Here is a 24,898-nt window from a genome sequence, read left to right on the forward strand (position 1 = left end):
GAAATATATTCTTCATTTCAACATTAATTTTACCAAAATTGTGGTGAATTGTCGTTCATGAGACTCACTTCGCAGAAAAAATTAATAAATGTTCCGTATATACTCAAATGTTCGTCCTCGGCACCTTATGCTAACATTGTCAAAATGACAGATTAATGTTACATAAGAACATGAAATTTTATAAAATTCGTAAATTTTGAATTGCTATAACTTTTCATTTTCTTGGTCAATTTTCACAAATCAAATTGCAGTTTATAGAAGCAATTAACAAGCTCGCGGTAAAAAAAAAAATCAAATGTAACAGACATTGCGAAGTAACCAAAATTAATAAAATAAAAACTAACACCATAAAACGAATGGCACGCATAGACTAATAATTGACGGCTGTACTCACAATATTGTTGTCACAGTATTCCATTTCTTCTCATCTCCTTCGTAGGTATTTATCATCCAATAAATTGCAGCATATTGACCCTGAGGCATTTGCTGAGGTGGGAATGATAGTGGTGTTGTAAGTAGTCAAATACATTATATTACAACCATTTTAATTATTATTTTTTAATGACCGCTGATATAGGAATGCAATGCAATTTAATTCAATTTTCTCACAAATAAAGTACAAAAAGCAAGTGGTGGGCCTAGATAATACGCTGACTGGAGTTAGGTCCCACAATAAGTATAAACAGAAGTATAAAATATTGAAATTTTTTTATAAATTCCTCCAGTATAATATAATAATCTTGTTTTGCAACAGACTACCACTTATACTTTACCACGCTCCTAGACACCATTGAGACCTAAACCATTTTGGAATAGGTGAATAATAGTGATAAAAACGTTATCCAGTTTGGAAGACTATGGTGCATTATTCCTGTCTCTTATACACATCTAGATGTGTATAAGAGACAGACAGAACGGTATTCTGCCGTATTAATTAGCTAACGAGCGAATTCACAAGCTTGATCTCTAATTTAGCTTAACATACTAATTTCTATAAATTCTAAATTACAAAGTTATGATCACTCGGTATAATTTTTAACCACCATTCACGTTTATTTAACTACATTCAAATTAAAAAACTCACATTATTCACCATTTATTTACGAACGTAAACCATAATCTGCTCGTTGAATTGCAAATTTGAATCCTCGCTGCTTACGCTGCTAATAAGCTGTCTCTTATACACATCTAGATGTGTATAAGAGACAGCCCTTATATGCTTATATACACAGCTGCAGTGCGATATAAAAAGGTACACAGATTATAAAAGGCAGCACTCTGAGACTATCTTTGATGTAATTTATTCAACACAAGCTTTCGCTGGCAGTATACACAGAGCCTCTGTGCATTAAGATCCGTTAACGTCATTATATACACAGCCGTTGTGCGTATAGCCTTGTCCATTATTACAATCATTAAACATACATTTTACTAATTTATTTATCTAATTAAGCTCGATGAAAAGTAACAAGTTTGAGACGATTGAGGAAAACACATTTTCACTGGATGGTTCCAGCGCTTGTTATTTGTAAGTTATATCATCATAATTATGAGGGTTCGATGAATTACCAAAATGGAAGGTAATTAATTACAGTAGAACTCTTTCTTTGGGACAACCTTATTAAGGGGACATGTTTTTTTGGCTGTGAAAAGAGGTAAATGTATCTTTTAACACTGCGGCTAACCCCTATTCAGGGGCACCCCTATTAAGGGAACACTGTGTTCAGTCCCGATGGTGGCCCCTTAATAAAGGGTTCTACTTTACCACAATATAGCGCATTCACCGCATAACAATAACAATGACAATAAATTACCACAATGGAACACAGTACACTAAATCGCCTATTCACTGTATATTCCTATGGATACTTTCTTGAGTATAAATACTTTTCTCTTGTAACGTGGATTATTTTGCTGTAAAGTAAGTACTGTATATTAGTTATATACGGTATATAAAATAGTGATAAGTAATTTTTTTCATATGAGTTAACGTCAGCAGGCGGTTGTGAACTGTCTACACAACCCGACCCTCCATGCACACCGACACTATGCATTGTTATATACTGTATTTATATATATATATATATACATACATATATATCTGTCTCTTATACACATCTAGATGTGTATAAGAGACAGCTCCAGAATTATGAGGTAGTAACAAGTTGTTAAGTACATTACGGTATATTACATCAAATACGCAACGATTTTCAGTCATCATGAGGATGAATTATAGTTTTGTATTTCTGATAGCTCTTAATTGCAGTTGATTAAACTGGTAACTTTAATTTAGATTAAGAATTTGTTTTAAGTAATACGGCTTCATTGTGTTGGTTTCGCTTTTATTACCTTGCTGTAAATACGCTTTGTGGTAATTCGTCGGACCTTCATATGATACAAATTCAGGTTAATTTATCTTGAAAAACAAATTATAAATTGTGTAAAACAAACTAATGATTGTTAACTATTTCAATTCATATTGTATTATTAGGTTTATTATTATTAGGCCTATAATTTATCATATTAATATAATTGTCATTAATACATTTATTGTTCTCGATGGTGTTATGTTAATGGTAATTTTAGCTATTGGATATTCTATTATTATTATTATTATTATTATTAGTAGTAGTAGTAATATTATTTGTTGTAGTTAATATGTAATAGATTTCCTTATATCTTGTTTATTATTATGTTTTACATTTATTTTTTTTAATTTTACAAATTAATAATATAAGTGCCGAGAGTATTGGTTCGTGTTAAGCATAGAAAGCTTGGTGTACACGTCCTTACTCGAAGGTAAACTCATCGGAGATAAAAATGCTAAAATGTTTGATTTGATTTATTCAATATCTCTTAAATTACATACAAACATAGAAAATCTCGTTGACAGACGCAAAATGAGCAAAAAAAAAACAAAACGAAAAAGAGGTATTAGGATAAAACGCTAAGTCCCTTTTAGGGACTTATTTCCAGAGGTGTCCATTGTTGCTAAAACACAATGTAATAGTCCACTGAGTATATGTGAACTAAAATATTATTTTTTTCCTCAGAAATCTAAATGAAGCCGGCATTAAGGAAATTAAAACAGGAAGTTTCAGAAATATTGGAGCCATCTCTAAAGTGTAAGAAATTTTGTTTGGGTGGGAAGGTTGAAAGTAATGATTACTTAAACCACAGTCCTATAAATTGTTATTTTCCATTATTTATCATTTTAATTTTTATTTCCAGAAGTTTAGGTTCTAACTCAATTAGGCACCTTCCACCGAGGTTCATTAATTCAAGTTTTTTATTCCAGTTGTAAGTATTGATATTAAAGTTTATTTTTCCAAAATGTCCAAAAGACAATCAATAGTTAACTGTGGTACACTGTAAGCAATAGAAGAACGCTCTCACGAAAAGGAAGTACACGTGACTCACTCGAAAGCAAAGTTTGTATGCAGTTTATTATTGTATAGCTCGCACGTCTGTGTAAACAAACATATTGTACATAAGCATTAAAATTCAGCTACCGCACTGTTACATTTTTACTCTAAATATTTATCATAGTCAAGTGAATACCGTAAAAACACAAAACATCTTTACATATTTCCAGGGATTGTAAACTTACTGCTTTGCTCAAGTAATTCAAACTATAACAAGTTAGTTGAGCATCCACAGGCTGCAGAGGCAGCATTAACATCTCTAAAATAACTATAATACAATAATTAAACTACTAATTATACTTCAACTTGTAGGCTCAATGTATATTCAAGCATAAACGAAACTTCGTTTTCGGGTCTTCGGTCTTCATATAGGGTGTCTATAAATCTTGAGTCGAATACCTACAGTCATAATATCGGCGCTGGCTGGAAATTCTATCGCCTATGGTTCTGGAGGTAGAACAAGTCTTTTCGGATAAGGACTATAAACCGTAGGCCCAGTGTACACAGTTGGCTCATGTGAACTTCAAAGAACCCTGTACATCTTTCGAGGTGAATAGGGGGGTTACCCCGGCGTACTGGTCCATACTAGCGATTATGTCAAGGGGCGGATACAGAGATGTATAAAAGGGGTGGGGGCCGAAAGTTGGGCCGATCGAGACAAAACTGTCCCAGGGGGTCCAGGGGCATGCCCCCGCGATATTTTTGTGCTCTAGACGCCCGAAAATAACATTTGAGGCATTCTGGGCTATCATTTTTTCTTTTTCTTTTTTCTTTCTTTTTTTTTACCTCTCAAAAATCCGCCCCTGATGTTCACTGTTTGGCATACCCTTGGCTTACTAGTGCCTAAAGCTAAATAAATACAAAAAATATTGTTGTCCCAGTATTCCATTTCTTCTCATCTCCTTCGTAGGTATTTATCATCCAATAAATTGCAGCATATTGACCCTGAGGCATTTGCTGAGGTGGGAATGATAATGTTATTGTAAGTAGTCAAATACATTATATTACAACCATTTTAATAATTTTAATTATTATTTTTAATTATTATTTTTTAATGACCGCTGATATAGGAATGCAATGCAATTTAATTCAATTTTCTCACAAATAAAGTACAAAAAGCAAGTGGTGGGCCTAGATAATACGCTGACTGGAGTTAGGTCCCACAACAAGTATAAACAGAAGTATAAAATATTGAAATTTTTTTATAAATTCCTCCAGTATAATATAATAATCTTGTTTTGCAACAGACTACCACTTATACTTTACCACGCTCCTAGACACCATTGAGACCTAAACCATTTTGGAATAGGTGAATAATAGTGATAAAAACGTTATCCAGTTTGGAAGACTATGGTGCATTATTCCATTGGCTAGCCAAGATCAGCGTACTCTAACACCCCTATAGTTTCTTGATATATTAATATTAGTAATAATAATATTTAAAAATAACAATAAAAATATCAACAACTTGAGCAAACTCCGACAGTGTATATCTCCGCCCATATCACAATTCTCATCTGTGATATAATTACCATTTTTCCATTTAATTGAAGAATGAATACACAATATCAGCCACCGAGATTCGAACCCGGGACATCATAACCAACATTAGCACAATAATTGGCCCACACCCAAATCTGGATCGTCACCAAAATTTAATAATGTCCTTGTAATTTGGTTAACTCTTCAAGTTAAAGTTTAATTCAGTTCAGTTGTTCAGTTTCTGAGAGATCTTAGGTACGTTTCTGTTTTAAATGGTCCTCTTATATCCACATTTTACTCCGGATTTCCTTGGTCCATGACAAAGCATTCTAAAAGGTTTCATTTAGATCCATAGATCAGTTATCTGAGTTTTTGGAATTTATGGTACGTAAGCACTTTAACCCCCCCCCCCTTCCACAAATCTGTATCGTCACAAAAATGTAATGTATGTCTTCCTTGTAACTTGGTTAACTCTTACAAAAAGTTTAATTTAGATCAGTTTCAGTTTTTGAGATGTCATTTTTTTTCCTTAATTATGTTCCCCACATTCACACCCTACTGCGGTCACCAAAATAAAAAAGAATATCCAATTCAATGTCATAGGTCATTATTTGTAAAATTCCGATGCCTGTATACCTAAAACTGTAGGCAGAAGCTGCTGGCAGACAAAAAAAAAAAAAAAAATCGATGAAAATAGAACGTCCTTGCGGAAGAAATAGGGTTAGTTTTTATGATTATTATTATTGTCACAAAAATCAGTAATTGATAATAAGTATAATAATCTGTAAAAACTACAAATGTATTTATATAACTTGCTATATGATATAATAGTGTTGCTATGACAATTAAACCTTCTATTCTAATCCACAGGAGATTGGATAATAACTTATTAAAAGAGATTCCGCTCGCTGTTTATAATCTCAACGTAACGGATTCGTTGTAAGTGTTCTCACCATAAATATTTCGATTCACTGATGCTACAATATTCTACTAGTAAAATACTACGGATTTCCGAATTCACAATTTAAACGCTAACATACACGTCACAACTTACCTGCTTGGCTCTATATACTTCAAAGTATAACGTTTTGTATGCACAAATGCCCAGAACGTTTTGAATGTGTGTTCAAGACGTGAAACTAACTGATTATAAAAACTTAAAAATGTTAATGTCAATTTACACACATATCTTACGTCTTTCGTTGTGATAAAAATAGAAAGCCCAATTTAATAATAATCCCCTGATTAAATACTTATACTAATAATATCGATACTAATAATTACAATGGTATTGTGCAATAATAATAATTATTAAATTATTATTATTATTATTATTATTATTGTTAATATTATTATTTTGCCTACTATTATTATTATTATTATTACTACTACTACTATTACTACTACTACTACTACTAATAATAATAATAATAATAAAAATTTATCATATTATTATTATGAATAATTTAATTAATAGTAACATTTATTACATTTATTTTTACATTATTTCTAGAATAATAAGCATGAACTTTATCGACCTGAGCTCAAATCCCAATAGAAGCATATTTTCCCACTCGCCGCGAAAATTGATTATAGCAAAAAATGAAATACAATCAATTTCAAGAAATTATTTTAGTGGATTAAAATCTCTGGAACAGATGTAAGTTTTGGGTTTTTTATGTTAACAAACTCAGTAGATCAAAAGAAATAAGAACAAGGACGAAAGCGTAGCTGTTGCTAGGCTTTGAACTAGTGTGAAACGCCCTCTTGTTTGAAACCTGACGTTTTGTCTTATTTTCTTTGGTTTCATTCACACACGATCTATGCGTGTTACGTATACAGTAGGTCCAATTTTTAAAAATACGTTCACATAATAATTATGTTTTATCCGTAAATAGGTTCATTTGTGTAAAAAAAAAATATGAGGCCTAACACTGGTTAGATTTTTTAAAAGTATTGGATACGATATTAAATTTAATGAAGTGGTTTCACACGAAGGAAGTGTGCCGCCACTTATTTTCCGCTCCTCTTTCGTCCTGTATGGACCAAAGGAAACAAAGGCTGGAGGGGGGGGGGGGGGGTTGGTGCAGCCGGCCCGGGCTCTACCTAATTTTTTCCAAATTGAAAAAATAAATTAGAAACAAAGAAAATTATATTCAAATTTAAGTCTAAGAATGCCATTTCCGGCCATCTAGAGGTGCCATAATAATTTTTTTTTCTTTTACCAACATTGTTGGGGCTAAGGTTATAACGACCCGCCATCTGTGAAAGTCCCGCTCTGGGCCCCCTCTATTTCTGGATCATGGATCCGCACTGGGAAAAATATATATATTTAAAAAAAAAAAAACATGTTATAAGGCGTAACTTTTTTTTAGTGAAAGCAATATATAATAAAATAAACATTATTATTTATACATGAATGCTGTTTATTTTTATTATTAGACTGATGTATTTAAATTTTTTTTACAACCCTTAAGACTTATTTACCTGAATAAGATATCATATATAGAAGATAAATCTTTCAGTGGAACCAGTCTGACGCACTTGTAAGTACATATTTATTACTGATGCTACAGGCTCATTGGAAATAATACTAATAAAATATTAAAATATAATTTGACTTAAAAAAAACAATGCATAAATAGTAAAGCAATGTTTTCTTACAATTATTTTTTAGATATATCTATGGAAATATTATCCAGAAAATCACAAGCGAAATGTTCGAAATAGACAGCGGTTCACTACAATATATGTAAGTAACATAAAAGAGTAAGTCTCTACATTAAGTATCAGAACCATTCAGTTCCATTAAGTAAGGCATTTTTTTCTTGTAGTTATCTATTTAATAATCCGATTGAAGAAATGGACGAAGGAGCGTTGTCTCATCTGAAACCAAATTCAACAGTGTAAGCATAGTCTAACTATTAGCATGTATCAAAATTCACCAAAATATCGGCCTTCACGTATGTATTATTTTAATGTTGGTTATGGTATGCCACAGTTTGCAAACTTAGTATATGTAACTGTATTTATACTTACAGGCATACTTTTGTGCTAAGAATAATACTTTGTGTAAAACAAATTAATGCTTATTTGTAAAAAGAACCGATCAATAACATGAAACTCTTTAAACTCCATTATCGCAGTCCATATTGTTCTTAGTATAAATACTATTATCTATTATATTTTACTAATTAGGTATTTGGAATGTGGAAATCTTGAATATATTCCTTCGAAGATAGCAGAACACACACATGCGTACGTAACTGGAAACTTTATGTTCAGTTTAATATCAAGAATCATTGCAGGGAGACGTAACACTTGCAATGTACATACTATAAGAGGCATAACGCTGATGAGGACATTCTTGGCTTTCAATCATGTGTTTATAGGGCTGGCGACACAATGCAGCACAAGCAGGCCCGTATCCAAGGGGGGTTTTATGGTTCGGGAGAACCACCCCCCCCCTTTCCTAGCAAACCCTCCTTTTTTTTGCGAACCCCCTCTTCAAATTTCCCAAATAAGTCCTCCAACACAACTAATGCACTGCAGCACTGTACTGCAGCCATCGTTTGTTGATACGAATACAGCCGAAATATAGTTGCTATACTAACATAACTAGCACCAACTTAAGTTACTTTATTTAATATAAGCATTTACGTTGTTCGTTATTTTTTTAAATTTAGAATATGTGTCACTAACAAAACAGAACTCAATTTCTATGCCGATTATTATTCAAGTATGTATTTATATGGAATGACGTGTACTGGCTTAACATGTCACCCTTGTGGTCTTGGTTTATACGGAATGCTTGTAAGATCAGGTTGTTACACTTGTCCAGCAGGTAAATAAATAATGTCCAATTTATTGCAATTGTTATAAATAAAATTAATATGGGTATGTTCGAAAAATAAAACAAGAATATTATGACCATCATCATCATCATCATCATTATCAGCATCATCATCATCATCATCATCATCATCATCATCCTCATCATCATCATCATCATCATCATCATCATCATCATCATCATCATCTTCATCATAATCATCATCATCATCATCATCATCATCATCATCACTGTAGAAAATACGATGCTCTATTGGGTTCTTTTAATGCAGTTGTTATAATAATATGTTTTGATAATTATTTAGCTTTATCATTACTACTTATGCATTAACTGATTTTCAGGTGGTTTTTATCAAGACAATCGTGGATATGTTAAAAGTGGTAATTACAAAACCGACTGTAAACGATGTATAAATGGAACGTTTTCCCCTCATCCCGGAGGTACCTCAATATTTGCTTGCCAGTCATGTCCATCGGGAACCAACACAGATGTAATGGCAGAACTTGATGCATGTCCATGCTTAGAAAATTTTTATCGCACTTACCGTTACGGCGCATGTAAATCGTGCCCTGAAGGAGTTGACTGCTCAGGTGGTTACCAAAATTTAAGCGAGGGCTATGGGTGGTCGTGGAATTTTACACGTTATCCCAATCGTCTAGATGAGTACAGACAATTTGTCCATAATCTGACTACTTCCAATTTCGAACTTTCTGAACCTAATACTTTAAACTACACAGTGTACACTGGAGATTTCCCGGTGGCCCACAAGTGTCCACGAAGTGAGAGTTGTCTTGGTGGAATTGAAGCAAAGTGCTTGGAAGGTTATTCTGTTAATGTTTGGTTATGTGCTGAGTGCAGTGACAATTATTACGAATTATTCGACAAGTGTTACAAATGTCAGGATAAAGCAATCATGATAACTGTTCTGATATTGGTAATTTTGGCGATCGTATGTGTTTCATACTTAGTGTGGAGACTGGATAAACGAAGAGGCGAGACAATACGCAACGACTCTTTCGTGATTCATCTCAAAATCGCCATCAATTTCTATCAGGTTCTGGGTATTCTATCTGAAGTTAATGAAATACATTGGCCTGATTCGTTTCAATCTGTTGGAGAGAGTGTCCAGTATCTTGATATAATACGTTATATCAATATTCTTAGCCCAAGGTGTATATTTCCTGGAGTTTGGAATGCTTACACATTTTTGTATATTGCCATTGCAACACCATTCACTATTATTTTGTCAACATCTATCATCTTCCTCATCTGGAACCTTTACAAACGATACAAAGAGGATCACTATGTGCATCGCTTAACAGACACATTCTTGTCGATTACAATGATGTTGCTGTATTTGACCTATGCAAACACTTGCTCAAACATATTGGCGGTCGGACCGTGGTCAGTTCGTACGTTTAATGTTACAAAGGATGGTGATGAAAAACGAGTGTTAACTTCTGACTACTCTATCGATATCGATGAATCTAATGGTTCAAAATACGAGACTAACAGGAACATCGTTTATGGTTCGTTGGTGTATGTTATTGGTTTTCCACTTGCTATTATTCTGATATTGTACCGTAGATACACACGTCATGGTGAACGATCTGGTACCATGGGAATGAGGTTCTTCTGCAAGCAATATAGTCCAAAGTTTTGGTACTGGGAGGCAATTGATATGTACAGCAAGGCTATACTCGCCCTCATCGCTAACTTCAAGGACGATCAACCCTCCAACATGTCATATTCCCTCTTTATCACGGTCATCCTCATAGCATTGCATTTGTATCTTGAACCATTGGAGGAGAAGTCCGATCAGAAGTTCCAGTTGCTGACACTTGTCTTCATTATCGTCAACTTGTCGGTTGGCGCAATTGTTGACATTGAAGAGTCCGGGGAACATTCGGTGTACTCCACAGACGACACAATATCTGTGCTCCATGACATCACACCCTACATCCTTTTGCTGCTCAATCTGTCAATTCTGTTTGTAGTTTTTGGTAAGTTTTAATCTTTGCCTCTGGTTAGTATACTTGTATTGTATTTATTTATTTACAAAACTAAGCGTAGTTTATTAAAATATTGTTTTATCTAATTATAGTAAAATCAATCAATTTTGTTTTTGATAATTACAGTTGATCTACTTAAAAAAGTAAAGGAGAGCTTCTGGAGAAATTCGACTGGTTTAAAGGAACTCAGAAATGTTGCCAATGACTTGGAAGACCACGAGAATGATCGGAATCAACTTTCTCCATTACTTCAGGATTTCGACAGCTTATCGACTTGCAATCCCACGATTAATAACTAGTAGTTGTAAATGGCATATTAACGTTATAATCGTTTGCCATACAGTTTAGTATAATAATTACATCGATACTGAGCGGCCTTTAGCTGATAACAACGTAATTAAGACCTACAGTATAGTGCAACATTCGGTTTACAATAATGATGATGATGATGATGATGATGATGAATATTTTTAATGCGCCAGTATCTATCCGAGATGCTCATTGCGCAACGATACAACAATTAACTGGACGACATTAAATGTGTTCTAAGTTAATGAAGTTATAAAAATGTTGATATTTGTGCAATGTTAACATAGTCCGGTAGTTTGTTCCATGAGACGGCAGAGGTAATTAAGTGTTCCCCCAGGTTCTGTGAGTTCGAGGTTTAGCGTATACAAATGGTGTCATTAGAGCGCATGAGTTCATGTGTGCTCTGTAAAGCGTCCCAGTTCAGGCCCTGTCTCATTATCGTTTTTATAGTTTTGTTATAGGTTAAAAGATCTTTAAATTCAATCATGTGCTGCTCGGTGTACTGGGCAAGGTACTCATCGAATGCTTCACTCCATTCAGTTTCGGAAAGAGGCCTTGGTTTTTTAGCGACTAGGTGTAGCGTTAGCTGATTATGTAAGACTGAGAAATCGTATGAGTCAGTTTTGTTAGGGTACAGTAGTTGAAAAAAAAATCAACAATTTTTTTTCTCAAAATGTTCCGTTTCATCTTGTTGGGAATACTCGCAACTATCACCAACCCCCTGAAAGGAGAACGGGATACATTGAGTCTACTACATCAACCGTTTGTGATGTGAGGTCAATTAACGAGTTGTCTGTAGGAGAAAGATGTGAATGTGTAAGGGAAGTGTTTTGGATGTTACGATCTGGTGTACTGCTACTTTCCAGTAAAGACTGTTTCGAGGTACCCGTATCCGTTGGAGTAAGCATCTAGACGAGGTTGGCCACAGTAGTTACCAGCCTTGAAACTTGGTCTTGAAGAGCATCCATTGTTTTCTGCTTAAATACATTTTTCTTTTTGGGAGGGCAGTTGATTGAGCGGACTTTCTCTTCGCTTTAGGAATCCTGTTACAAATGAGAAACTGAGAAAACCATGGGTTAATGAGAAAATAAATAGGAGCTAGAATCCGAGTTCGCTGAAATGATATAAATACAGCACCTTGGTAATCAACGTGCAGTTTTGTATTTGAAATGTATGATAGGCACGAGGGGCAACGCGAATGTTGCCGAGTAGCGAATATCAATCAAATAACAGGGACCTGCAAATACAACTTGTAACGAGTGCCTGAGTGAATGTACGATAGGCACGAGGGGCAACATGAAAATGTTGCCAAGCAGCCAATTCTCTTTTAGAGAGCTCCAAATATCACTTGTAACGAGTGCCAGAATGAATTTATGAGAGGCTAGAGGGGCAACATGCGAATGTTGCCGAGCTGCGAATGTTCTCGTTAAACAGAGAGCTGCAGATAACCTGTAACCACTACCAGAATGAAAGGAAGCGTGGGTAATGTGGGAATGTTGCTGATCAGCGGAATCGCTATACCTTACATGTGGCATCCAGTGTTACGGTATGACCTATCCCTATGGTAACATCAGTGACATGTAAACCACACCCTCACTTATCGTGAAACAAATACATGTGGTTAAGTGACTAAGCTCATTACCATGTTAGGTACAGAACCCTATCTAGAACACGCTTATATAACCCATAACAAGGAGTAATCCGATTCATGGTATTAACAGATTTTGCATATAATTTCAAATCAATTTATTTTAAATAGTGAGTCTTTAAGTAGTTACTCGAACGTCATTGAAAAGGGCTTTGCGTAGAGAATTTTTATACCTTTTCTGTCCCAAGAGTTTATTTGGGTGTATTCCATCCTTAGACCATACCGATATTCGAACTTGCAAAAATCCTTTATGGACATGGTATGTCGAACGTGTGTCTACATCACAATGATCTGTTATTATATATTAAATAATTATGTGAACTTTCGTATTATATGCAGTATCGGTATCACTGAATAGAGCCGAACAGATGGTAGTGTGTCTTAGGCCTACTTGTGGTACTAGAATTTTGTGAACGATATCCATCAGCCGGTCAGCGGCAGTTAGTGGCTCCAAGGTATAAAATACATTACCCCCAATGTCTATGATAATAAAATCGGGCTTAATTAGTAATAACTAAGAAATATACTGCGACAGATTCCCAATTTTTAGTCCTAGAATAGTGTAATTTGTAAATTTTTAAGTGTTATTTAAACGAAATTTTAATTGTAATTTTCAGTAATTTACATATGATTATCGTAATTATAGCAATATCAATTATAATCATAGCAATAATAATAATAATAATAATAATAATAATAATAATAATAATTACCTTTTTATATCTTGTGATTTTATAGTATTGATTATATTTCTTGATGTTTATTGCAATTTTCGCCTGTAAGTGGAAACGAAGAGTTCCTGTTGGACGATTGTTATAAAATAAAATTAAAAAATAAATAAATAAAAAGCATACATAGTATTTGGCTTATAGCCTTGGAAAGTAACATGTAAGGTTGAACACTCACTGTTGTATGTAATGTGATCGCCCAAACCTGATACAAAACTATGACCTAGAATCGAGGTGGTATTAATTGCTTGAAAAAAAAGGGAAAACAAATAATGTCAACGAAAGATATAAACTGGATAGAGAACTAAATAAATGTAAATGTAAGTTACTGGCTTTACGCTCAGTTGATTAGTGATTTTTGGAAGTTATTGATATTAGTACCTTAAATATGATGCGTCTTCGTGATGCTGTAAGAAGCAAAGAGGATGAATTGTGGGATTGCTCCCGTATCAAAAATGCTATTGCCTTCTTCAATCGTTATCATCTTCTTCTTCCTCTTCCTCTTTGTCTTCGTCTTCGTCTTGTCTTCCTCTTCTTCTTCTTATTCTTATTTTTATTTTTATTATTCTTATTGATATTGTTATTATTGTTATTGATATTGTTATTGTTATTATTTTTGTTATTGTTATTGTTGTTGTTACTATTATTATTATTATTGTGATAGTAGTAATAATGATAATTAATTGAGTAATTGTGTTCGTTGTAAAGGTGGTTAAACAAGAGACTAGAGAAATCTATGTTAATTTTTAGCCAATTGTTTATATGTTTTTGTTTTTGGCAAACAAGTTGAAAGGATGATGTTTGCATAAAAATGGTGACTCAATTTATTTGATTTAACATATATCTTTAAAGTATAATCCAAATGATTCAATAGGAAGTCACACCATTCAGGTAATACTCACACCATCACATTCAAGGTGTGACCATCTACCCCTAAAGCAAACCACAATATTCAAGACAATCTAATATAAACTCAAACCGGCTAATGAATGCTAAAACCGATCAGTCATTAATTACTTAATTCGACGTCAAGACAAACATCTATTATTCACGTCTTTCAGTTAAAACATTTGGAATGGTTTGAATTTGGTGCGTTTAAATTGTTGTTGAATGGATTGTGTTTGGTATTATGGTATTTTTGGCGGACTTGGCTTTCCATAAAACGCACGCATACTTAACCTGAACAACCGTGTTCCGTGCGCGATGTGAACGCAGCGTTTAAAAAACGTAGCAACTCACAAGACCGGATCCGGGCTTGATGTGAACGTAGCTTTATAGTAATAATAATAATAATAATAATGAATTGATTGAGTAATTTTTTGTAAAGGTGGTTAACTTGACTAGAGAAATCCCCAGTTTCAAGTATGCTGAAATGAATGAAAGCATGATGCTCCTTGCTGCCTGTGTGGGACCCTGGCCCAACTTAAGTTACTCCCAGCAATTCGCAGGTACCAGTTTACACCTGGGTAAACTGAAACAATGTAGGTGAAGTGCCTTGCTTAAGGACACAAGCGAAATGCACAGGGAAGGTTTAAAACTCCAAGCCGTTCTACAACGCTTTAATCTTATTTTGCAAATCTCTTGATATAAGGAAACAAAAGTACTTGTGTAGTAAAACAAACCCACGGGGAGACAGAAGCCAAGACTCAATTCTTCGATCGACTTCTTGTTTCGTCGATTCATTATTTTGTATATTTATTAAGGTGCAACAATAAATAAATTGTATTTTGATACTCACAACAGTCGCTTTTTAAAGCTATTTCTTTTTAGTTTATTTAAATTGTATTACTAATTATTTGTCTTTTATAGCGCTTAACACAAAACTAGATTCAGAACAAAATCATAACGCAAGCAGAGATTAGTTTTCCAGTATTCTCTCGGCATTGCTTTCTGCAATAAGAATGACGGCTATACGTTGCAGAATATTTCTACTAATACTACTACTACTCAAGGATGTTTCAAGTCAGTTGGCATATGGAGACACCAGTTCGACTGCTGTTTGCCGCTGTAAAGCAAGTTTTGTTGAATGCACTGGACTGGGACTGGTTTCACTACCTGACGGTATTCCAGCGAATACCACATACCTGTAAGATTATTGATACTACATTTCAGCAGTAGCGTATCTAGGGTGCGCGAGGGGCGTATGCCCCTCTTCCACTATAAGGCTCGCTCTCCAGTTTGCCCCCACCCTCCACTGGAAACATTCGAAGCTGAGAAAGTGTTAACGTTGCGAAGATATAGCGATGATGGTATTAAAAAGTGCTAAGAGTATGGAAGGCATTTAACGTGACTTTTATTATTGCTTTTTTTTTATAAATCCGATTGTAAAACCATGCGCATGCGCTGCTAGCTAGGCATAGATCAGCATGTTCAGGTATGTAAACACTTGTAATTTCATTAGGCCAAAAAAAAAAAAAAATAAATAAATAAATAAAAAATAAAATAAGTTGTTTTCCCTCCTTCATCCGCCCCTAAAAAAAGGTATTTTTTAGCTTTTTTCTTTACTACAAATAAAAAAAAATGTGAGTGAATTTATTTTTATTTTTTGCCAGATGCCTTACAAATTAGTCAAAAGTTGTTGACTGATGTAATATATTGCCATTGTAGGCCTCTGTGGGTTATTTTTTTCAATGATTTTATGGCACTGACGATTTATCTAGGCCTTAGCCTTATACCTTTTAGGGCCTATTAATTATTCAAACAAGCTGCTTAATTCTATTTTAAATCAATACTGGGCCTAGGCCTGTGGCGTAACTATGCCTCCCTAGGCCTTTAAACGCACAGCACCGCCAACTTGGAGTATTTATAAGATTAAACAACTGCAGTGAAAATTCATGGTAAGTAGGCGAACTGAGGCGTACGAAAAGGCATGAATAAAAATGAAGAAGTACATAAGACCAAATGGTAGGCGGAGCATTAAAGTTTAAGGAATTGAACAATGTCAGGAAAAAAATGCATGAATAAAGATGAGATCAGAAGAATCAAAATGACAAAGTTAAATTAACATGTTGTAATTTATATATATATATAATGTGTATAAGAGACAGACCGTGTTCCGTGCGCGATGTGAACGCAGCGTTTAAAAAACGTAGCAACTCACAAGACCGGATCCGGGCTTGATGTGAACGTAGCTTTATAGTAATAATAATAATAATAATAATGAATTGATTGAGTAATTTTTTGTAAAGGTGGTTAACTTGACTAGAGAAATCCCCAGTTTCAAGTATGCTGAAATGAATGAAAGCATGATGCTCCTTGCTGCCTGTGTGGGAAGCACAGATACATTACATCAAAACAGCAACGATAAAAATGTGAATCAAGGTATAATAATAGTAATAACAACATTATACTAGCAATGATTATAAAATTGTACCAAAAAACGTCACAAAAAGGAAGCCAAGCCTGAAAAATTTAAACTGTAGCCTCAAGACAGAAAGCCCGAATTGGAACCGGCATCATGCTGCGTTCAGCTGTAAATGTAGGCGTGATCAAATGGCATTAAGAAGTTTGGTCATTGCTGGGACTATTACTGAAACTTTTGGTTTTACATATAACTCTGATAGGTAGCTGTATGTCGTAGAGGCATATGGTGAGCACGTCTACTAAGTGGGAACCATGGTTTGAAACGATCTGTTTGGGTGCATCTTGGCTGGCCAATAGAGTTTTGTTGTTTCATAATTCATAATTCATAATTTTATTTCACTCAAAAGTCTGGTAACCAAAAAGGGAACATGTCCCAGTACAAGATGTCTACCAGAGAAACATTGATAAAAGTAAAAACATAATAATAATAATAAAAATAACAACAACAATTATAACAATAATAATAATAATAATAATAATAATAATAATAATAATAATAATAATAATAATAATATTAATAATAATAATAATAATAATAATAATAATAATAATAATAATAATAATAATAATAATAATAATAATAACAAGAAAAATTATATATAAAAGAAAAAAAAAATTAAAAAAATCCATTCACTATTATTGTGTCAACATCTATCATCTTTCTCCGGAGGACACTGGGTGTACACCACAGATGCCACAATATCTGTGCTCCATGACATCACACCCTTCATCCTTCTGCTGCTCAATCTCTCAATTCTGTTTGTAGTTTTTGGTAAGTTTTAATTTTCTTGAAAATTTTCATTAGTACTTGCATTTATTTATTTTTTTTATAAAACCAAGTAAATTAACATCATTAGTTATCAAATGATAATAAAATCAATCACTTTTCTTTGTGCGATAATTAAAGTTGATCTGCTTATAAAAGTCAAGTATAGTTTCTGGGGAAAATCGGCTAGTTTACAGGAACTCAGAAATGTTGCACATGACGTGAAAGACAACGAGGATGATCGGGATGAACTTTCTCCAATAGTTCAAGATTTCGAAGGCTTATCAACCTACAATCCCACAATTAATAACTAGTAGTTGTAAAAAAGCATATCAACGTTATTATCGTTTACCATACAATTTAGTAATTATATGGTAATGGACTTCCACTTCAATAGCACATAATACAATACAGTGCAATGTCTATATGCGCTCTTTACCCAGTGTCAAGACCAGACAAAGAATACATAAAACAGGAACAGAGAAAATTAGAATTGTAAAAACATATGAGATTTAACTCGGGACTAAAGATGAAGATTTATAACAATAAACTATAGAAATACATTATAATACATGTATACAGCCCCTATTTGATTTAATAGGGATATCGTTTTAACGATTTAAAGACACGTGGTTAGGTACCGCGAGCAACTTCATTTTTCTCTACAAAGTAATGTTATCATATCTCTCTTTTAACCTAAAACTCGAAGAATCGGTTTTTACCCAAAACCACAAAGAACCGTTCTTAAAAAGTACGGTTCTTAAGAACGGGGTTTTCTCTTCTGTAGAAAAAGTCCAATACACGTCATTGTTTGTTGCAGCAAGTTTTGTCCATGTAACAGTCGGAATGTTCAGAACGTACTGTTTATGGTTTTAATCTCAATAATCAATTAATTTAGTAAATATACACTTGCGTGTCGTTTGTTGATGACGATTGACCTTGATACGGGCATGCGCAGCTAGAACTACGAATTGGCTTATTGAAAATTGGGGCAATAAATTTCTATATATTATTTGGATCATGACTCAATTCAATGACTTAAATTTGCTTTTAAATTATTTATGGATTTTCCTGTTAGTTTAGCAATTGCGTTAGTTAATTTTTCGTTTTAAGTTGACATCATTCGATAAGTAGGTAATAGAAATCTGACTCTCAGTGAAACATTGCTCTTTAAAATAAAGGTACCTTATCAGTTATACGAAAAAATATTACTATTTGTATTGTATATATTACATGTTCAGAATAAGGAAATGTTCTATTGACAGGTCATGTCAAATACGATGTTTATACTTTTATTTAATTTGGAAAATACTTCTACCATAATTTGATAATTTAGACGGGGCATATTTAAAAAAAATTGACATGAAAGCCTAATACGATCTTTATTGTTAGTTTGTTTGATCACCAAGAATAATGATAAAATACATTGTTTAAAATAAAATATTGTTGGAATTTTTCTCAACATAAATTAGTGTACATATTTAAACGTATGATAGACATATCGCTAGAGTTAGCATTCCTGTATAAGGTTCTATCTTAGCTATAATTAAGCCAAGTAAATATTATTAACGCTTTTTTAACTAAAATGTAATTAAAGGTAATTAAAGTAACTTCATTTGATTATTGGATATTGCGTTTGTTGTTTAAAAAATGTGCTTATCTTCATTTTGTTGGTATTTACCAATAATCTATTCATTAACTTATATGCCTACTAGACTAAAATAATGTATCATCTTGCTTGAAATTGTTTGTTATATCAGGGACTTACGTCTTTGGTAATATTGTACAACAGCAGTATATCGGCTATGACATTGTGCTTTAGATTTTAGCTGCAAATTAAGTGTATGGAAATTTGTTTTTGTACTTAGTCATACATGCTGTTATGACTACTGTTAACTGTTTTTATTTTTTAATTAATGTTTCAATGAAAAAAAAAGCAACATGAATTCACCAAATTCATGTTAAAAGAAGAAGACATTACAAGGGAAAATTTAATAAGTATGATAACTAAGCAATAATAATATATCAACTATTCAAGCCTCATTCCAATTTGAAATTTCCAGCAAAAATGCATACGCGTTATTCTACTTATTATAAACCAGGTCATTTATTGGCATAATTTTTGTTTGACGCTAAAGGAGAATTGAAAAAGAGAAACTGAGACTCTATTTCTCATAATGTTTTTGACGACTTCTTTTCTACGCAAATTCAGTGGTTGTATATTGCATCTGCTGGCATGGTCTCGCCAGCTGATTTTTGTGCATACAGTCAAGCGTCCGGGGTAAGGAGACCGTGGCGCTTTGAAAGAGGGGCGCGTTGAAACATCTCAATAAATCTCTGATAGGCCTACTAACAAATTGTTTAAATTATCTGAATGCTCTGGCAGCCTATAGACATAAACAAGCTATATATTAAAAATTAGTGCGATCCGACCAGTAAGTAAAGAAATAAAGGTTAAAGGTCAAAGGTTATTCATTTATATTGCGCAAATTACGAGATTCTCTATGCGCAGAATAAGTGAGCAGATGTAACTGGAAAAAAGCAGGGATCTCTCAAAATGTACCCTGTCCAACAGCAGTTGAGTCTCGGCCATCCCATTCTCACGCGCCTCCTATCCTGATAGAACTACTAAAAAATCTAGCTGGCAAAGGATGGAAAAGGGAAAATCAAAGAAAACGAAATAAGTGAGTTTTTAAATGAGATTTAAACAGAGAGACGGATGGCGACTCACGAATACATAACGGTAGAGTATTCCATAATTTAGGAGCAGCATCCATGAATGAACGCTCCCCACACGACTTTAACCTGCAGGGTGGACTATTAAGTGTAGTCAAATTGGATGTTGATCTGAGGGTACGAGCACATGTTGAGGAGCAAGACATAAGCTGGCGTCACACGGTCAGATTTGCACAAAAATTTTGGTACAGTTTTTCATTTTGACAGGAGTAGGTAGACACTTGATATTCCCTAGGCACACTGTTAAATTGTTTATATATAACTTGTCAGCCCATAATAATTTTAGGGACAATCTCTATTAAGGCCAAGTAAAATTAGGCCACTTGATATTCCAACACCCAGACGTTTTTAGTTTATGTTCAATATGGATGTAAATTTGTTAGTTACTGTGGTCAGTTTTGTATATTTGGTAAATGAAATGGAAAAGAAAAAGAAGGTTAAGAGATTAAAAAAAAACAAAACAAACACGTACTTGGGTTAGGCCGTTGATTCACAAACGAAATAAATATTTAGCATATCATGGTCTATTAAAAGAGTTGAATGCTGGCGATAAGGGAGAATACAATAACTTTCTCCGAATGGATAAGTCGTCCTTTGATGATATTTTGCAAAAAACTCTTCCTCTTGATAGCACTCAATTAAATCTGTGGAGATTTTTTTTTTGGCATTTTTTTGTATTTTCTTCTATATCTATGCAGATCCCTACCATTTCCTAAAGGTCTAAACTTTCTGCGCTGCGATTGGCTGTTGATTTTCAAATGTCGTCAAATACTTGTAGAAAATAGGACATGGTATATTCCTTTCCCTTCACTTTGGACACCCAAGGGAACCATAGGTTAAAGCAAAGTTCGTAGTAAAATCACAGACTTGGAACGCAAATCAGGTAAGCCTCATTAATCATTTTTGCACTGGATGAATATTTGAAGTCAAAAACTGACCGTGTGACGCCAGCTTTATAAGTTGAGAAATGTATTTAGAAGATAACTGATGAATGGATTTGTAAACAAACAATAACATTTTGAAATCAATACGCTTCTTCACGTGCAACCAATGAAGATGACGGAGTACTGGTGTGATGTATGTTGACGTTTAGGTGTTCCAGTAACCAACCGAGCAGCGATGTTAATTAGCAGCTGAAGCTTATTAATTGAGGATTGAGGCAGTCCGTAGAGGACCACATTACAAAAATCCAATATGGATGTTACTAAGGTTTGTACAAGTTTAGAAGCAGCATCTTCGTTCGAAATATCGTTATTTATCGATTATAACACCTGGTAAGTAACTATTATCGATATAACTTTATTATAAATAACACCTAGAATATATAGTTTACTATTTTGATGATAAATATATTTTAAAAAAGTCATGTTAATGCTTGTTTATTCACAGTATTGTTTTTGGCCATGTGAGTCGCCATTACGAGACACAAAGGCCGATAGTGCATTCGGAGTACGTTGAAACACCGTGCACCCTATATCATGGTATAATGTAATGTAATTTAATTGTTTAATATTTTCTGTCACATAAAATTAAGTGGTATCACGATAATCGTATTAAACATACAAAATATTCAGAATATAATTAAATATTATCATCATTGTGCTTTCTGTATGTTAATTTAAATATTGTACGGTAATACATCAGATAGATTCATCACCATCCGGAACAGGCCACCGAAAAATGAGAGGTTGATTATCCCGAGTTATTAAAGCGAGCAGCCCCAGTGTAGTACTTTTATTAAGAGAAGAAGTGTGTTCGGTTGTAGCAGCCGATTTTGATGGTGTAATTAGGTCCTTTGGTGAACAAATTTGAATAAAGTATACAACTGATACTATTCCATTTATTAGAATGGACATAACATTAGCGTATAGGCCAATATCTGCTAACCAATTACTATTCATATTTCAAGCCTGTATTTCTAAAAATATAATATAATATGTCATACATAGGATTACGAGATACATGATAAGTCGTATAGTAGAGATGTGGGTTAACCACATTTCTATAATTGCACAAGTAATTTAAATTGTTTATTGAGCAAATTAATCTTACTGATAAACAATTGTACTACATTGAGCTGGTGCATATGATCGTCTATTTACGAGACATAATTTCGTTATTTTCTTTCCAAAAAAAAAGTAATAAACGTTAACTAGCACCTCATATCAACTTTTGAATGGTGAAAGTAAGCTCAGTATAACCCATTTTACCGAGTATAAAATTTAAGTTAGTAGAACATACTGCTGTTCTCTTACCCCCCTCCCCACTGTTGTATTTAGGTGGTACACGTTACAGTACACAGAATGAGCCTGAGTTAACGCATGAATGGTTTTAAGTACCTTCTTAGGACTTTTTCCTACCCCACATCTCTATCTAATTTTGCTGAGAGTTTTACATGAACAATTTTGTGTAACTTTTGGTATCTGCGCATGACATGTTTTCATTGCAGGATTTATGTGTTGAGAAGTTGAGCATAATCTCGACTGACTAAATCCCAATTGTTACAATATTTTCATGTATTAAGAAGTTATTAACATTTCACTGGGAAAGAAATTAATACTTTATAGTTAACTTTTCCAAATATTTTTTGTTATTTCCTAATAATTGTTTTTATTGGAGGGTAACCCAGATGTGTGCACTGTTTTACACTGGGCCGCTTATCATCACAATACATCACAAAAAAAAAATATTGAAGGAAATAAAACTGCAGAAAACTCAAAAAGTCTATTGAGTGAAAATAAGTAAACATTATTTCGAAAAAACAGCCTTCTAAAGGTATTTGTGAATACATTCTTTACTGGAATTAACTACCAAAATAATGTTAATAATTGTTTGTTGACCATTCCCACAACTAGACATTGGGACATGATTAATTGATAGCAAGCTATATTAAATGATCTACCGTGACAATAATGTAAAGTGTGCTGCAAATAGAAACATAAAATCCAAAAACAGATGAGCATAATATAGGTACATAAAAAGAAAATGACAATAACATATACAATAATAACATGCACACACACACACCCCCACCCACACTCACACACACACACACACACAAAACAAAACATAAACTAAGGTCAGCATAAGTACTGTACGTATATAGAGTAGACTATACACAAAATTAAATAAATATATAAATAAATGAAACGTTTCTCTTGTTTACTATAATACATGTTGCCGTTATAATTTGTTTCATGATGGAGTTACTAGAATTACCATTCATATAACACTATGCTTAGAGATATTGAGGGATGAAAGTAGTAACATCAGGTGTAACTCGAAAAATATAGGCCTAAGTCGTATTACTACCTAAAAATGGAAAATAAAATAACATTTGGGCATGATCATCTGAAAGGCTAGGTAGGCATAACATCAAACCTTGGCCAGCTAAGATTTGTGCATAATACATAGGTCTCTATGTCCTAAAAATTTGCTAATCAGAACAACTACTTATTATTATAGCAATATATCCTGGCCCACAAACAATTGCATCTTCTTCAAAACTGTAAAAATCAAAAGCAGGTCCAGGATTTTTCAAACGATGTCCTACCTAGCCTTTCATCTGAAAGGCTAGGTAGGCATAACATCAAACCTTGGCCAGCTAAGATTTGTGCATAATACATAGGTCTCTATGTCCTAAAAATTTGCTAATCAGAGGCGGCTAGACTTATCGAGTTTGCAAAGATATTCTTTGCTATCAAACCTTCTTTAAGAAAGAGAATTCAAGGTAGGCAGTATGCAAATGAATCATATATTCATAGTGTTAATCTATTTTATGGAACATAGCGGAGAAATTGTTGTAAAAGCCTGTGTATTTCGCTCCCAAAGGAAGAGGAAAAATCTGCATTCAGTCAACCTTATTGTCGGCAAAGGCCAAGGCACTGATGCGCACTGCTCATGTAAATCTGGGTACCTATCTAGGCCTAGGCTAACGTATGTTTTGCTTTTAAACCAGCTGTCTAAGGAATTAAATGTCCGAGAAAAAATTTTTGATCACGTGACTAAATGGCGCTCGCAGATTAGTAAGTTTATCTGTCAATCAACTCTCGTGGAGACGTTAATTGCGTGGTCTTTTGTTGTACTTTATTTACTGATTCTGTTTGCGTCTGGACGGTGTGTATTTTAGGAATCTAAACAAATCTTTGGAAGCCTCAATGAACACGATGAATTGGTATTGTTTAACAAAATGAGGATGTGAAACTTCTAAATACAGACTAGGCTATTTTACTCCAATCTGCCGTTATTGAACGTTTTGTAGTTTATCAATCCGTACCCTATTTTGTTCACCATTTATTGATGTCTTTAACGTTAAATGCGACTAAAGAATGAGTGTTCTACGTTGGACAACACTCCTACTACTCGTGAAATTTTCCAGCCAGTCAGCATGTGGAGACACCCACTCGACGGGCGATTGTAATTGCCAGTGGCATTTAGATGGTACTTGGGTAGTTTATTGTACGGGACGTGGACTTAGTGAATTACCCGAAGGCATACCGGTGAACACCACGTATCTGTAAGTGTTTCGATGTTTATCCGCCTTTTTGGAAAACACTTAGATTTAATAATGAAATAA

General features: G+C 33.8%; 2 protein-coding genes and 1 long non-coding RNA gene across 3 annotated transcripts in view; all 3 read left to right on the top strand.

Annotated features, from left to right (window-relative positions):
• Positions 1-13,981, top strand: part of LOC117116795 — a 29,889-nt gene extending 15,908 nt beyond the window's left edge. Inside the window, exons 4-13 of the mRNA XM_033260890.1 lie at positions 440-511; positions 5,778-5,846; positions 6,421-6,567; positions 7,385-7,453; positions 7,585-7,659; positions 7,742-7,813; positions 8,106-8,165; positions 8,594-8,751; positions 9,102-10,763; positions 10,899-13,981. Coding sequence (XP_033116781.1) covers positions 440-511; positions 5,778-5,846; positions 6,421-6,567; positions 7,385-7,453; positions 7,585-7,659; positions 7,742-7,813; positions 8,106-8,165; positions 8,594-8,751; positions 9,102-10,763; positions 10,899-11,071 — 2,557 coding nt within the window. The 3' untranslated portion in view covers positions 11,072-13,981. The remainder of the gene's footprint in view (positions 1-439; positions 512-5,777; positions 5,847-6,420; positions 6,568-7,384; positions 7,454-7,584; positions 7,660-7,741; positions 7,814-8,105; positions 8,166-8,593; positions 8,752-9,101; positions 10,764-10,898) is intronic.
• Positions 2,630-4,402, top strand: LOC117116820. Its single transcript, XR_004446825.1, has 3 exons — positions 2,630-3,125; positions 3,232-3,300; positions 4,336-4,402. It is a non-coding gene; the product is annotated as an uncharacterized LOC117116820 (long non-coding RNA).
• Positions 13,982-21,494: 7,513 nt separating the features above from the next.
• LOC117116797 overlaps positions 21,495-24,898 on the top strand; it is a 51,644-nt gene continuing 48,240 nt past the window's right edge. Inside the window, exon 1 of the mRNA XM_033260891.1 lies at positions 21,495-21,596. Within this exon, the coding sequence (XP_033116782.1) occupies positions 21,517-21,596 (80 nt within the window). The 5' untranslated portion in view covers positions 21,495-21,516. The remainder of the gene's footprint in view (positions 21,597-24,898) is intronic.

This window comes from Anneissia japonica, unplaced genomic scaffold, assembly GCF_011630105.1.
Source record: "Anneissia japonica isolate Jap-2015-1 unplaced genomic scaffold, ASM1163010v1 scaffold287740_len772037_cov194, whole genome shotgun sequence".
Taxonomy (NCBI): Eukaryota; Metazoa; Echinodermata; class Crinoidea; order Comatulida; family Comatulidae; genus Anneissia; species Anneissia japonica.